The following is a 14,976-nucleotide window of genomic DNA, read 5'->3' as shown; positions in this document are numbered from 1 at the left end:
GTGTTCTCGATATGTGTCACATCAGGACACAGTATGGCTGAGACGCTCACGGTCGCCTTGCGTGTTGCTGAAGAGGCCATAGAGGAAGCCATCGCCAAGGCAGAAGAGTTCAGTGACAGTTTGGTGAGACCTGTGGCCTTGACTCCTCCTCCTCCTTTCTGTCTCCCTCTCTTAGCTGGGAAAATAGCTGCGATGAATCCTTCCTGATTTACAATAAAATAACATCTAATCTAAGAACAGTTTCAATAATTCGACGGTGAAAAGCATATTATTCATGTAATGCATTCCTGACCACGTCACACATAACTGAGCATTCTTGTCTTGTCATTTTTTTAAAACAGCATGTGTTTAGGTGATCATTCAAATATGCTTGCATTCTTCATGAAATGTATGTGTATATAGGAGAAGCAGAATGAGGCTCGGTATCTGCGGGACCACAAAGAAGAGCTCATAGAGGAACTTGCTACAACCATTGTACAAAAGGTATTTTGTTCTGAGTTGGTTTATTTCCTCATTCTTGTATAGCAAGAAATGGAGCACTCTCCAGATCAGGGGTGGGCAAACCTTTTGATTGGCGGGCCACAATGGGTTCTAAAATTTGTCACAGGGGCCGGACCAGGAGCAGATGGATGCAGTGTTTTGGTAACCTCACCTCGTCTGAGGAAAAAGAATACATTTAATTTGAAATGAAAGTGAACAAAAGCATTACAACAATATGTCTTTGAAAAACCACAATATTTAGAAAATAAAACATTAACAAGGTTTATTCATTTCAATTTTTTTAAGTTCGGCGGGCCGGATTAAGACGTTTAATGGGCCGCATGTGGCCCCCGGGCCGTAGTTTGCCCACGCCTGCTCCAGATGGTGGAGATGCAACTCACTCGTGGAAAGCTCTATTTAAATGTAAATTCTTAGTGCAGAATATAAAGATAATACCTAATATTCACCTATTCGGTGGCTTTTGCATTACACGCACATGCAAGAATAATGGGACAGTGAGGCTCATTCATTTATTTTTGTGTGTACTTTGAAAAAGGAAAATTATTTAAGCAAATTTTTGCTCTCTTTCACCACCGGTTCATTCAGTTTTTTGTTATTTTGTTTTGCTCCTTTCAGTAGCTTCTTCAGCATGGATATGCGTGTTCCATCGGGTTTAAGTCTGGAGATTGATTTTGTTAGTTCTTGCTCCAACGAATTCTAATCTTGCTGTTGCCATTGTGTGTCACATAAGGCATAAAGATTAGTCTGAAGCTTTGCCTTTTTGTCACTTTGTGAAGTATTTTACTCATCAATTCATGAAATTTTGTGTGCTTTTGTTAATGGAGTCTTCTGCCCACACAGTATAATGTGAAGGTTGTTGCAATGCGGTAGGATAAGGCAAATCATACCTGTCAATCACGCGTTCCAAAACTTTTGATCACCATTGTTGTAATCCTGGAAATCAAAGTTGAAAAAAAAGCTTCTTGCTTAGAATAAACCTGATGTCCTTCAACTCTTGCAGTGTAAAACATTTACAAATGCATATTTTGTTACTTTGTGATTTTTCACTAGATCATCCAGAGGAGGAAGCGCTCAGAAATGCAGACAGAGTATGACTTTGTCTGGCCTCAGTCTCAGTCTTTGATTCAGACCAGTGATCAAGCCTCACCTTCACAACCTCAAACGTCTTCGGACCCCCTCAAGGCATCCTCCACCCTCTCGGTTAGTCAACAGCTCCACACAAGCACACCATACAACCAACATCCTAAGCCCAAAAAAATGTGAGACTTTTTTGCTCATTAAGCCACAACATAACTCTCTGTTCTGTCCTCAAACCCATGTAGTGCATATATAATGAATGTTGTCTGTGCATTGCTAAGTGCAGTGTGAAAAGGTCTTTATAGTTTCAATCGAAAGTGAACATTATAAACATTCTAAGGGGTGTTTTTTTTATTTTTTTTTTTTATTGCGGGTTTTGTTTTGTATCCTATTACTGCAGTTGTTTTCCAACTAAGGGGGGTTGGTGAAATGAAAACAATGTGGTCCAACAATATCATTGCTGCCTGACCGAGAGGCATACAACACAACCTGCTACCTTTACCGGCCGGCACTGAGACAAAAAGGAGCAGCAGGCTAATTTAATCTCCAAAGAGGGTGGGTGCTTGGGCCCGGCAGGCTCCGGGAAAAAAAAAAAGTTTGGGGACCATTTTATTACTGTAATTCAGGTGTGATTATATTAACTGTTTAAAGCTATTACTGATCAAGTATATATTTAGAAGGGAGGAGGCATTCCTTGGGAAACAAAATAAACCTACAGGTGTCTAAGAAGTAAAACCTAGAAATGATCAATGGAGGCAACAATCGAACAGTTGACTAGAAATCTGCAGCACGCACTTCATTAGTTCCACAAAAACACTTGTTGGGTAGATTTACACAATTTTGCCAGCAGCGACTTTTTGTCATCAATGACATTTGTCATTATCCCGTGCTTGAGCTAAACATCCAAGTTATGCTCCTAGGGCCTCCCTGCGCCGTTTCCCGCTGTTTCACTGTGTCGTGATCAAAGTCCCGTGGAATGCGCTTGGATCCTTCTTCAGCAGCTCAGCCCGCCACGGGACAGCCTCTGTTTATCAGCTTCCCCTCAAACACGCTCAATTACACACACTTGTATAAAAATACGCATTGGGCGCCTTGTGTTGTGGTCTAGGCTCACGGTTATCTCAGCATTGCATCCGTCTCCGATTGTTGAGCCCTTCTGCTCAATATTGGCTCTTTATTGGCTTGGGTTTAGCTCCACCTACTGATGATATTATTTTAGGCTCACTGGGTTTCTCTCGACTGGTATAAAATTGAACTCGGACGTCCGAGATGCAGAAGGTGTGTAATTTATTGCTAATTCAGTAATAAGCAATGTCTGGCCTTCTGTACCTTCCCATTCTAGTCCAGTATATGTGGTCCTTCATGTGCATTTCTACCTGTGTGTATGTGTGTGTATATTTTCAGCGCTCACGCTCAGCCTTCTCCCTCACCAGTGACGACTCTCCCGAAAAAGTAGCCCAGGACGAGGCCGTCTGCACGGGCGGCAGCCCACAGGAGTACTCTTCTTTGAAGAGAGAGGCCAAGGCCACGTCCCTGCCCACCTGGAAGAGTGTCGACCGTCTGGACAATTCCAGTAATGACTCTTTGTCTTGTGTCACACCAAGTTTCAACTTTTTAGCCGTCATTTATCTGTGTGTAAAATACAGGTGATTTTTGGAACATTTTTTTTTTTAATTGTCTGCTGGACACAACAAAAAGTGATTCAGTTTTTACAATGGTAAAACCTTCAAATAAACACCCTCTACCTCACCCTCTCGGGTCTCTGGCTAAAGAAATTGCCCCGGGTCACTGACACACGTGCAGAATATTTTTTTTTTTTAAATCCTATTGCTAATATCAGTTCTTTGACGCATTTATGGATTGAGCGAATCTTACCTGTTTTGTCTTATTTATCCAGGTGCATCATCGGTCCTCCAAAGTCCAGACGGCAACTGGATTGCTCTCCACAGCTCTCAGATGTCTCGTCCTAGCCTCCTCACCAAGAGGAAAAGCCTGGTGTTCAGCGTCTTGGAAAAGGAATCCGGCGTTGTCTCAGCCTACGACGAGATGGGTTCTGACTCCGAAGAGGACGGCCACGGCAGCTGGGGCGCGGCGTTGCAACAGTTCCGCCGCAAGCTCTCCGATGAGACCTACTACACGGATTCGCAGCATGACCCCGAGTGGACTTATACGCAGCACTTACCCGTGACCTCACCTTCCTCTGGCCAGTACACCAACACAGAGACTCTCAATTCTGACTCAGAGGCATCATCGGCGCGGTCTTCATGTCCTCGAAAACCACCTCAAAACCTGCTTTGGAAGAAAGGACCATCTGACATGCACCTTCACCCTTACCACCAACCAATGTACCACCAACATCTTCACCAAAACCTCTCTCCATATCCGCTTCTCTCAGGGGCTCTGGATGTGAACTTTAACCCCAAGGTGTGTAGAAATGCACAGATTCTTTTTGTGGGAAACTAAATACCAAAATGACCAAATACCACAAAAAGGCTTTGTTCTATCAAATAGTGATTATTAAACAATCATTCTCACCCCTCATCCTCATTCGCAGGTGATGGGGGACAGCAGCGAGGCAGAGGAACGGCAAATCGACCAGGTGAGGAGGTCACGGCGGCGCCGCAAAAGCAAGAGAGATTCATCAAACGAGAGCAAGTCCGGGAGTCACAACTACTCGCAGTCCATTCAGGTAAGATTGTACCAAATTGAAATGATGGCTCCCTCAGAGATTGCGCATGAACGTTAAGAAATGCTCTTGTCGAGTCAAACGGCCAAAGGAGTGAATTGAGGCCGACATAATATAGTAATTCCAAGATATCGTGCCTCTTGGGGTCTCTGTGATTGTGAAACCTTTGGTCGCCACTAGATGGCGTACAATGTCCATGTTTTCACTATTTCTTAGCTTGCAAAATAGATAATGATAATTATAATTCATGCTCATTTTAACGTTATAATTGCTAAGAAATTTTATTATGATTAAATGGGCTATTATTTGCTTTACAATTGAAAATGTAGATTAACCTAACATGTTTTGGGGATGTGGAAAGAAGCTGGAGTACTGTTAACTGAACGCAAGTTGGCCGGAGCTGTGATTCAGACCCAGAACTTTGAGCGAGTTGTTCTTAACCGCTACAGTTACGGTTTTGTCAACTGTTTCAGTACCTGAACTTCTTTCCTGGTCATTAAAATTGTACTTATTGTTAAATATTTAATAAATATGTTCTATTTTTTTGTGTTTTTGTGTGCTTTCCCCCCTGCAGGAGAGCAGTGGTTTTCTTCTCAATGACCTACTGAAGAGGGGCTTAAGCGAGGATAAGCCAGTACCTGACACGGTGCCAATGAGCACAGCAGCACCAGATGCCTTCACATTAGATGCCATCACACCCGAGTCCCAAGAATTGGACAAAGCTGCCCCGAATTCAGTGGACCCGAGCAACCCTCTTTCACCCCACTTTCTGGCTCCGGAGCCCCACCATGTCGGGTCGGGACCTGTGTCTGGTGCTGTTGACCCTCTGGAGGAGGAACTGCGTTCCAGGATCAGTAAGCTGGTTCGGAGCAGCACCAACAGCAGAGAGAGCAGCTCGTCGGAGGAGGAGTGGCCCGCGCACAATCAGTTGGAGGACGAAAGTGTCAGACTGAAGCCGAAAGACACGGAAAGAGAGAAGCCAAGGTCTAGTGTCAGATTAAGAGAAAAAGCGAGTGAGCCAGCCAGTCAAGTGAACGGTCAAGAGATGACAAGAAGTGAGAGGTTGATAAAAAGCCCACCATTGAGTGGGGAAAGCCGAGTGAAGGAGCGGAGGTTAGAGAAGCGAGCGGGGAGTTCGGAAGACATGGTCGATGAGAAGGAGCAGAAGAGAGGAGAGAGAAGAAAAAACAAAAGACAGCATAGGCGAGATTTGGAGAGGGAGATGACAGAATGGAAGAGCACTGGCAGCCCGCCTGCTGTTACGCCGTCTTCCCAGGAGGTGGTGCTGTCTGACAACCAGGTAAGGGAGTGACGTGACGTAACGGCTGCTTCTCCGTTGATATTCGGGTTTGCCCGTTTTTCACATCCTCACTTCTGCTTTGGCACGACGCGCTTGTGCTTTTTTTCTGCGCGTGCGTGTCAGAGCAGAGGCCTCAAAAGCTCTGCTCTTGCTTGGATCGTGTGAGATTTCGAGATGGAAACGTGTCAGTGCAGCTTTGATTATGATTTTTGTGCAATACTAATTTGTTACTTCTGACTGTTCAGACCTCCTGACTGCCATTTTTGGACTTTTGCTGTAGGACACGTTTAGGTCAGGATCATTCATTCCGTGGCGTCACTGACTTCGCACGCAGGCAGCAATGTGTTGGTAACGTGTTCACAGGAGGGGGGGGGCGGCATGCGTGTCGGTCCAGTTCTCATCTGTACCTGTACAAATAACACAGCCATCACAAGCTATACTATGTGTCAGCCACCTATGCTCTCCTCCATGTTGTGCACACTATCTCCAAAGAACATGGGATAACTATCTCTCTCTCTCCCTCTCTCTCTCTCTCTCTCTCTCTCGATATATATATATATATATATACATATATATATATGTATATATATTTATATTCAGAAATTATGGGTCATTTCATAGAACGTACATACTGTCTTAATTAGGGCATTTCTTAAACATAGTAAACTCATCGTGCTTAGTAGAGTGAGTCTGCATCCTCCCACCGTCTTAGTAGCTCAAGCTCTGCCTTTTTTCCACATTGTCAGTGTGTGCTGAGAGGGATCAATACATCTGCAGATTAAAGCTTCAGCCAGTGATTCATTTCATATTGAGAAAAGATCTGTCACTCTTCCCTTTCATGGTCAGCGTTTGTCTATGTATTTCTGAGCATATTGAGCACTCAGACAGACACACCTGAAATGAATCATTAAGCAAGACACAGTGTACTAATTGAAATGCATATTATGGATATTGAAAATGTGAAGCCCAGACTTTGCTACTTTTTTCACATTGTTGACTAATCTTGCCACCAGTCCACTCATACGGTTTAGCTACAGAGACTCTCCCCACTGCGCTTTTTAGCCACAGTTACATATGCAATTCTAGGTATAGTTAACTATTATTGTAAGGCACAATCTATGTTCTGTAAATACTGCAATGTTTATTAATGCAATCCTAAAATGCTCTACAACCATGAGCGATCAATCCATTTGCCAGGTCACTGAGAATTCTCCTGGCAGCGAGATGTTCCTCATCTTGCAGAGAAATTTAGTCAATCACCCTAGGACGGCTTATCAATACAGTGAACCCTCGGTTATCGCGGTTAATGGGGACCGGGACCACCCGCGAAAACTGAAAATCCGCGAAGTAGCGGCGCAACTTCAAAAATGCTTAAAAAAAAAAAAGTGCGAAGTAGCAGCGCACCTTCAAAAATGCTTAAAAAAAAAAAAATAAAAATATATATATATATACGGGTAGAGAGAGTGAAATTCATGTTATAACAAAATAAAATATATATATTAAAACTTATTATTTTTTTATTCCCCAGCCATTATTTTTGTATTTATTCAATTACTTATTTTTGTATTTATTTAATTACTTCGACTTTTACCTGCTGGTACGCCGTCCGGTGTGCCCTGTGAAATGAAAGGTGGCATTCTTCATTTATTTATTTATTCATTTATTCATTCATAACTGACAGCCTCGCGCTCCGCTCATGCCCGGGCGGAAGGTGTTCCTCTTCGGCTTAACTGCCACGCACGCTGGCCGGAGCTCTGGTACGGTCCGAACCGCGCGAAACGTCGCCCCAAATCGTGCCCGGGGGAACGTGCTCTTCTTCGTCCACTCTCCTCTTCGCCCACGCTCTTCTTCGGCGCACGTCTAACCGCTCCAGCGCCCCGTCGTGCCGCTCGGCGAAACTACAATGCCCCCGAATATTTTTTAGACCCGCGAAGCACTGAACCCGCGAAAGATGAACCGCGAAGTAGCGAGGGTTCACTGTATATTCAAATTGGGTTTTTGTGGACACCCTGTCCTTGGCAGAGCAAATAATAAAATACTCGTGGTGTGTGTGTGTTTGTCAAATGAAGCAGAAGTACTCGGCGGCCTCACTCTGCAGCATCACCACAGAGGTGTTGAAGGTTTTGAACGCCACCGAGGAGCTGATCAGCGAGGCCGGAGGTGACGGCTCCACGCCCTCTGACCTTCACAGTTCGACCACCATCACCAGCAGCTCCGAGACCCGCAAATTGGACCAGAGGCTCACCCAGATGGAAGAGAATGTAACACCAAATACTTTTTCTCACCTCATTGGTGCAAAGTTATTTTTCCAGTCCTAACAGGACTTCATGGTTCTCACCTTGAAGGTTTACCTGGCTGCTGGTGCTGTATATGGCCTCGAAGGGGCGCTGGGGGACTTGGAGCAGTGCGCCCGCAATATCAGCAGTGGGACCACAGACACAGAACTGGCTTTTCTGGAAGACCAAGTGGCGACTGCTGCTGTTCAGGTCCAACAATCTGAAATGCAGGTGCTGAACTCTAGCGGTGTTTTGTAATTGCAATTCTGTGTTCATCACAAATTGTCTATAACGGATAACATGTTCACATCTTCACTTGGCGCCACCCTCGGCCACAGTTCGATGATCAAATTTGCGGTCGTGGTATCGGATTTGGATTCCCAATGTCAAATGTATTCACTCATTGCTGTTCTATGCCTAAATCAACCGTGACTTTTCACAAGTAATCCCTATTTGTGGACGTGACATCATTAAAGCCCTAAAGTCATTTTACAAGTTAATGAAGTATCTTGCATTTTATTTCCACTTTTAGATATCCAACATTGAGGCCAGGATATCCGCTCTGAAAACTGCAGGGTTAAATGTGACCGTTTGCAATCATTTCTCCAAGTTCAAGCCAACAGCAAAGGTATCGAATCACAGAGCCGTATGTTATTAAATTACGTCTAGGAGAGTCGCGATGAGATCTGTTGTTTTACTGACAATGCAGCCACAAACCCTGGACTCATCACGCCATCAGAGGAGGAAGCTGCCAGCCCCTCCAATAAAAGGTACCAAATAAAGGTTTGTATTCTCATGGAAATAATTTAACATGTTCCTGCAGGTTTTATTAATATTTATATAGAATTATTATAATTATATTTCACGTATATTTTTTTATTTCTTTTCTCTTTTTTCTTTCGTATTGTATATTAGGTACGAGGAAACAATAATTAAACATTTTTTGTTCAGCGTTGTAAAAATCTTTTAATAAATAATTCCATAAATAAGAAATCAAATATTATCCCAATTTCTTATATAAATCTGTTAAGTGACAGATCTGCCCTTTATTTCAGTTAAAAAGATATAATCATGATAAAGATAAAGATTTTCCTTAAAGTGCACGCCAGTGTGCGTGCTGGCGTACGTGTGTGTTCATGTGTGTATCTTCGGTCAGTGTGTGACAGGGAGAGGCATTTTATTCACTTTTGCTAAATATCACACATTTCCCTTATTGTGCAAAGACAAAAGCTTGCTTGCTGAATGGAAGTAAAAATGAATACATCTGTCGGCCAGTGGACTAATTATCTGAAAAGCTCCATTAGATGTAAAGCATCCAAATGGAAACTTGCGCAACAAGCGGCCAAGGCTGTTTTATCAACCAACAAGTCGCTGTTTCCTTTTAATACCACTGAATAGCCCCCCCCTCTATTTTTTTTTATTACCAGCATCAACTCATGCTGCTCTGATTCAGATTTTCTTTTGCTGCATGAAACTAGCAGTGATCAAGACATCTTAGTCACATCAGTAATTTTAGATTGATCAGCAAGACGTCAAAGATACTGTTTTCATGATCATTTTTTGGATGATTTATTTAATTTTCTTTTTTTTTGTGTTTGTTTTTTTTATGTTGCATTCTAAAATTGTCCCATTTCAGATACGATGGAGCCAGAGCAGTCAACGGAAGTCTTTCGACAATAGTGTCGAGGAGGAGCAGCAGCAGCAGCAGCAGCAGCAGCACAAGTCCCTCAGGGACACGCCAGAGCCCTGTGGACAAGGGCCGCTCCCCTCTCCTTCCCCCCCACTCATGCAGTGCCTTGACCCAGCGTCCGCCTCCAGCTCCACACCAAACAGGAGCCTCCACCTGCCCTGTTGCGGCACCACAAAGCACTCAGCCCTTTCACACCATTGGCGGGATACTGTACATACTGCAAAGATGAGTGGACAGCCTTAAAACCACTCAAAAAATGTCCAACTTTAATTTCGACCATAATTAGGATGTATAATGAAGTCATAGACTACTAATTATGAGATATTTATCGCCTGTATGGGTGAGAATGTCACTAGGGTTCCAACCGTACAGATTTCATGAATGATTATCCATTCGCTCGCGCACGCACACACACACACACACACACACCTCGACACACGCAGCTTCCAGATGGTAATACCCATTCAGAAGGATGATTGTCGTTTTAAGCTCATTCCGGAAAAGAGGAAATATTTAACTTGGTTCTTACAAAGTTGGACGTCAACGCATTCTAGTCTGGCTAATGATTCCAACAATCTCAACCATGACCAATAAATGCAGATGAATAGTATATATTTTTTAAGAGTTTCCTTACTATTCGTGGGCAATGAGGACTGAGCCCTGCCACAAGTAGTGAAAATCTGCAGCTGATTGACGCCTAACTAAAAAGGTTACTAATTACCTATTGGACACATGAGCCACAAGATGACAGCAAAGCACTACTTTTGTATTTCACAGTACATTGGCCTGTCTGAATGAAGCTCCTCCCCTCACTCCAACAGTGTTCTCCAAGGGGCCACAAGATGGCAAAATTATTCTGTACATGTCTTTTTGGCCTGAACACAAAACAGCGAATAGGTGAGATTTTCAACTAAATAAAACAGAATAGGTTACAAAAAAGTCTGTGCATACGTGAGGAGTAGTGATTCACAAATATGAGGGGGGGTTCACTGTTATTTGCATTGGTGAAGGGCGCCATAATTATGTGGCATCACATTTAGGTTTAAACTAATTTGCCCCAGTATTGTTTGTCATTCTATTACACATTTCCAAGTTAGAGGTTGGCGTTGGTTTCTTTTACTGCCATCTAGCAAAGAAAAAAATGACTCGTAGTGTCTGCGCTCTTGTAGAATTTTTGATGAGAGTTCTAGCAAGGAGCTGGTTTAGCACGAAGCCAACAAATTACAATAATGACACTGTGGATGATTAGTGCATTATTGAACCATCATTTTAGTTTTGGGTTTTAAATTCATGCATACTGTCTTCTTGTTTCCACATTGTGCTGAGAGCTAAGCAAGACGTCCAATTGTCTACTGACTTTCTAATAGAATGCAAATGAGAAAATAAAACCGTATTTACCAAAATGTTAAACGTCAATTAAATAACAGCCGTAATAGACATGATTTAAATGAAAATTGATTTCCAAAAGCACACAAAATGTGAATGAATCCAACATTAAATGATGATCGTCTGACATTTCATCTTTAAAGTGAAAGTGAAACTCGAGCCACCCAATTCATTGCAGTATTCTCTTCTTCTTCTCTCATTTTCTCTCTTACTTTCCAACTTAGTGGCCTTTTTGTTTGAGCAACAGATCTTTTCCTGTCCAAACCTTTGTGTCACATAGATTTTAATGGGCTGGTTTTGTCAGTGTCATGAAACCACAGTTTTTGTTACAAGCAATTTATTTTTGTACTTACAAAACATTTTTTTACGCGCATTATCGCAAATGACAAAGCTTTATTTTATCCTCAGTGGTTCCTGTGAGACATGACTCCAAGTGCTTTCAGTGTATGTCTGCATTTAAAACGACCAAGGAGATAAGGCTATCATGACACTTTTTAAATGTGAGAATACTGCTTTATTTTTTTTCCCCTCTTCTAATATCCATTAGAAATCCCCAGGAGTGCAGGGTTGATTTCCTGACTGGCTGGTGGAAAGTAAAAAACTAAAGGTGCAATCAGTCTGCCTCTGTGCACTTGCTCCGCCCTTTTCTGTTTCTTTTCATATATATATATTTTTTTTTGGGGGGGGGACACATTTTGTCACTCTTGGAGTGTTGATACAGTATATAAAAGCATGTTTGTGATGTACAAATGTCATGAGAAGCACAGCGACAAGGGTCCAATCATCGGTGTCCTGTATTTTTGTAAAAATTCCATCTCGGAATTTGTTAATATACGGTATGTATATGTTTGGGGAAAAAATGGATATGATATAGAAATATGTGTATATTGCCCAATCGTATGTAGTTTGGCACTCGTGAATTCACACAGGAATTAATGGAACTGTGTCCCACGTTAAATATGAAATTGCTCAAGCATTACTTTGTTCCTGTTTGAATCCAGTATGACTGATGAGTTTGAAGTTTACAGTGCACAGTGCCACATTCACTTCATGTGCTGTCGTTTGTTGCAGTCCATTTGACATGAAAATATTACCATGCAAAAAAAACAAATAAAAGTCTATATAAATAATACACCCAAGTGTGCCGCTGTGCACCTGGAGAAAGATGTATTATGAATGAAATTAAATTTGCAAGTTGAAACGGTCTTTGGATGTGTTGTGTGTTGCATCCACGAGTCGAGCCTGAACACTATTAAGTTCATATTTATTAATCAATATAAACGGCATTTCCATTATGTACACAACACATATCTGCAGGTTGATGTTTATTACTAATCACCAGGGGAGGAACACAAAATGAGAGTGTGGTATAAAGCAAAGCCTCAGAGTTTGTCGGTTGATGCAAGGGAGAGATGCATGTTGTCATGGTAACCAGTCCCCATCCCCTTCATGCAGCACCTTGTCCAGGTTCTCCTTGTTGCGGAGACTTTTGAAGAGCAGCGCCAGCATCCTGACAACAGGCTGCATACTCACATCACGCACTACCTCAACGCTGCTTTGTCGCTTCCCGAAGCGCCCGATGGGTCTCACGCCGCGGCCCACGTACCAGAAGGGGTCGATCTCCGGACCTGGACGACAAACAGGTGCATCAATTCTTTCATTCAGATGATATATTTTAGATCAGAGTTTACGGGAGGGTCTTATGTCACACATCTCATTGTTGAATTAAAAAAAGTGACTCAAAGTTCATTTTAGAGTATTACACATATTTTATATTTAATTGGGTGCGGGATGCTAAAATGGACTCCAATACAAGGACTATATTTTTATGTTTAAAAAGTCTGATAATGGTTCATGTTTGTATTCATTCATTGATTTCAACTATAAAATCATAATACATGATAATAAAAATTCACCTCTGACATTGTGAATTAAGAAGTTTATTTATCTAGCACACATAAGATATAAGCACAGGTCAATATATTCAAATATTTTAGCTTGTTGCAATGGATTCTAATCATTTTAAAACTTTTATTTTAGCATAAAATATGTAAATAACCTACATTTCCTACTTAACAACTGCTGTTAAAAAAATACATAATATATATGCCCATGAAATTCAACTTTGACTTACTTCTGTTGTCAACGTTGTGCACAATGTGGAAGTCATGCTCCACTGTGGTGCTGTGTGCGCTGCTGAGGCTGCAAGAGGAGATCAGGATGAGCAGGACGACGAGGAAAAAAGCCAGAGATGCGGGCAGCCCGCTCCTCGCGTGGACATCGGTCACTCTCCCGGGCAACATGCTGAGTAGTCAGTCGAAGGCACTGCAAGACGGCAAGGAAAGGGGGCTGGTCAGCCACCTTATACACGTTCGCCTCAAACAGGTGGGAAGGTCTATTGATTAAATCATGCAATTCTCTACACTTGTTATCAAACTATTGAAAAAGTGAAATGTTACACAATAACATCCTTTTAAATATATCATTTTTTTAAATATAATACAATATTGTACAATATACGTACATAAATCTGTGAATGAAATGAAATGGAATGACGTAAATTTCTCTCTACAAAGTCAATTATATATATTTTGAACTGTTTCGAAATCTCACATCTTTTAAAAGAGCAGAAAAATAAGCTTACCCTGAACTTTGGTTAGAGGCTGAGGTCAGCTGGCGAGGTCTGTAGTTGTTAGACCTAAGCAGGTGCGCAGCATCTTATATATCTGTGCTTCTCATGTGCCTGTGGGATGATGAATAATCACACGCACGCACACACCACGCACACAGAGCACGCATCAACCCCCCCCACCCTCCCATGCCTTTAGCTTCCCACTCCTGCAAGCCCTTTCCAAATGGACATGTTCTTTTTGAGGCGTCCTGCCGTCTGTCACGCAGCAGAAGCGTCCATCAGCAAGTTTGATGACGTGAAGACAACTTTAAATTAGTCAACGTCGGGGAAACCCGGCACCTCAAGTACATCTCTGTCAGACTGTGATCCACAACGATGGTGGGTGTCTTTTTCATGACCCTTCCATCAATCTTTTTGATTCCCAGGGGCAAGGCAGGACACAATTAGTTTTTTCTGATCTGAGTGTCGAATGAATGTAACGTACTCGTCAACATATAAAAAAAATAAATCAGTCTTTTGAACCAAAACATATATTCAAAAATTGTTTGAGTTCAAACACATTTTGTGTGATTTTAACTTTGTAATCCTTAGCATTTCTTAGCATAAGGAGGCCCAAAACCACACTGTTTCAATATGAAGCATCTTTTTACTTGTGCCATTACGCTTAATGTCTGGTTTGCCTCTTCAAAAACAACACTGTGTCATCAGCACTTGATTGAATGACTTCACATCACCTCTGTGAATGGCACCACGGATGAGACTTGGGCAAGTCACAGCAAGGGACCACATAAAGGATGTCTGCTTCCGTGTGATGTTTTTGGTCCTTTTTCATTTCTCCTCCCCCCCTTGTTTTTTTTTGTTTTTGGGGAAAAACACCAACTCTACAAATAAATTCTTTCAGAATTGTGAATTGGGATGTCACGACTTGCTTAGTATACCCTGAGCATCCTTCCATTGTGCTGCTTCAGGCCATTGAGAAATGTGCTATTGATTGAGAAAGACCAAGTCTTGGCGAGTGATTCACAACTTGGCCGGGGCCAAACCTGCGTTTTCTAACTCATTCCCTGTACCTGCTACAGTATATTTTGTTAATCGCCTCATAAATTGTGGCCTAAACATGGCGTGGGCTTGGTTTACCATGTTTGGAACATCCTCTTACCTGGAAAAAATGCTTCAAGTAAGTGGTCATTGGAGACTTGGTTGACTTTATGGAATTTGTTCATTCAGCTTTTTAACAAATGAAAGTATTTGTATCCACTTATGATTCTTAACATGAGGAACCACCTTTAATAAGCCGGTCGGCTATGGATTAGGCATAAATTACTAGTGATAAAATTTGTGGATTCAAGTCCTGCATGTCATCTGAAAACATGTATTTAGAATTATTTGCATAAACGTTTCTTAATAAACAATGAAATCAAATAAATG

General features: G+C 42.0%; 2 protein-coding genes across 7 annotated transcripts in view; one reads left to right on the top strand and one right to left on the bottom strand.

Annotated features, from left to right (window-relative positions):
• LOC148318207 (rab effector MyRIP-like) overlaps positions 1-12,032 on the top strand; it is a 71,439-nt gene extending 59,407 nt beyond the window's left edge. For 4 of the 6 annotated variants that reach the window (XM_088283357.1, XM_088283359.1, XM_088283355.1 and 1 more), the window contains exons 6-17: positions 26-123; positions 403-483; positions 1,552-1,701; positions 2,983-3,151; positions 3,476-4,002; positions 4,133-4,267; positions 4,839-5,564; positions 7,634-7,825; positions 7,910-8,071; positions 8,373-8,468; positions 8,550-8,610; positions 9,477-12,032. In XM_088283357.1, coding sequence (XP_088139483.1) covers positions 26-123; positions 403-483; positions 1,552-1,701; positions 2,983-3,151; positions 3,476-4,002; positions 4,133-4,267; positions 4,839-5,564; positions 7,634-7,825; positions 7,910-8,071; positions 8,373-8,468; positions 8,550-8,610; positions 9,477-9,520 — 2,441 coding nt within the window. In that variant the 3' untranslated portion in view covers positions 9,521-12,032. Of the gene's footprint in view, positions 1-25; positions 124-402; positions 484-1,551; positions 1,702-2,982; positions 3,152-3,475; positions 4,003-4,132; positions 4,268-4,838; positions 5,565-7,633; positions 7,826-7,909; positions 8,072-8,372; positions 8,469-8,549; positions 8,624-9,476 lie in introns of all 6 variants that reach the window. The other 2 variants (XM_088283360.1, XM_088283361.1) reach the window with 2 other exon arrangements.
• prlh2 (prolactin releasing hormone 2) lies at positions 11,884-13,643 on the bottom strand. The gene is made up of 3 exons (XM_088283362.1): positions 13,561-13,643; positions 13,051-13,241; positions 11,884-12,544 (listed from the first exon to the last, which is right to left on the bottom strand). The coding sequence occupies exons 2-3, from the start codon at positions 13,217-13,219 to the stop codon at positions 12,339-12,341; spliced, it is 375 nt and encodes a 124-aa protein (XP_088139488.1). The 5' UTR covers positions 13,220-13,241; positions 13,561-13,643; the 3' UTR covers positions 11,884-12,338.
• Between the last annotated feature and the right edge of the window lie 1,333 nt (positions 13,644-14,976).

The sequence above is a fragment of the Idiotropiscis lumnitzeri genome, chromosome 19 (assembly GCF_059441095.1).
Source record: "Idiotropiscis lumnitzeri isolate Australia: NSW breed Sydney's pygmy pipehorse chromosome 19, RoL_Ilum_1.0, whole genome shotgun sequence".
Lineage (NCBI taxonomy): Eukaryota > Metazoa > Chordata > Actinopteri > Syngnathiformes > Syngnathidae > Idiotropiscis > Idiotropiscis lumnitzeri.
Note: the sequence above shows the minus strand (reverse complement) of the source record. Positions and strands in the feature narration are given on the sequence as shown.

Coding starts and splice junctions, on each gene's coding strand:
- prlh2 (XM_088283362.1), bottom strand. CDS start 13,219: ATGTTGCCCGGGAGAGTGACCGATGTCCACGCGAGGAGCGGGCTGCCC. Junction 12,545..13,050: donor GCACAACGTTGACAACAGAA/GTAAGTCAAAGT, acceptor TTTGTCGTCCAG/GTCCGGAGATCGACCCCTTC.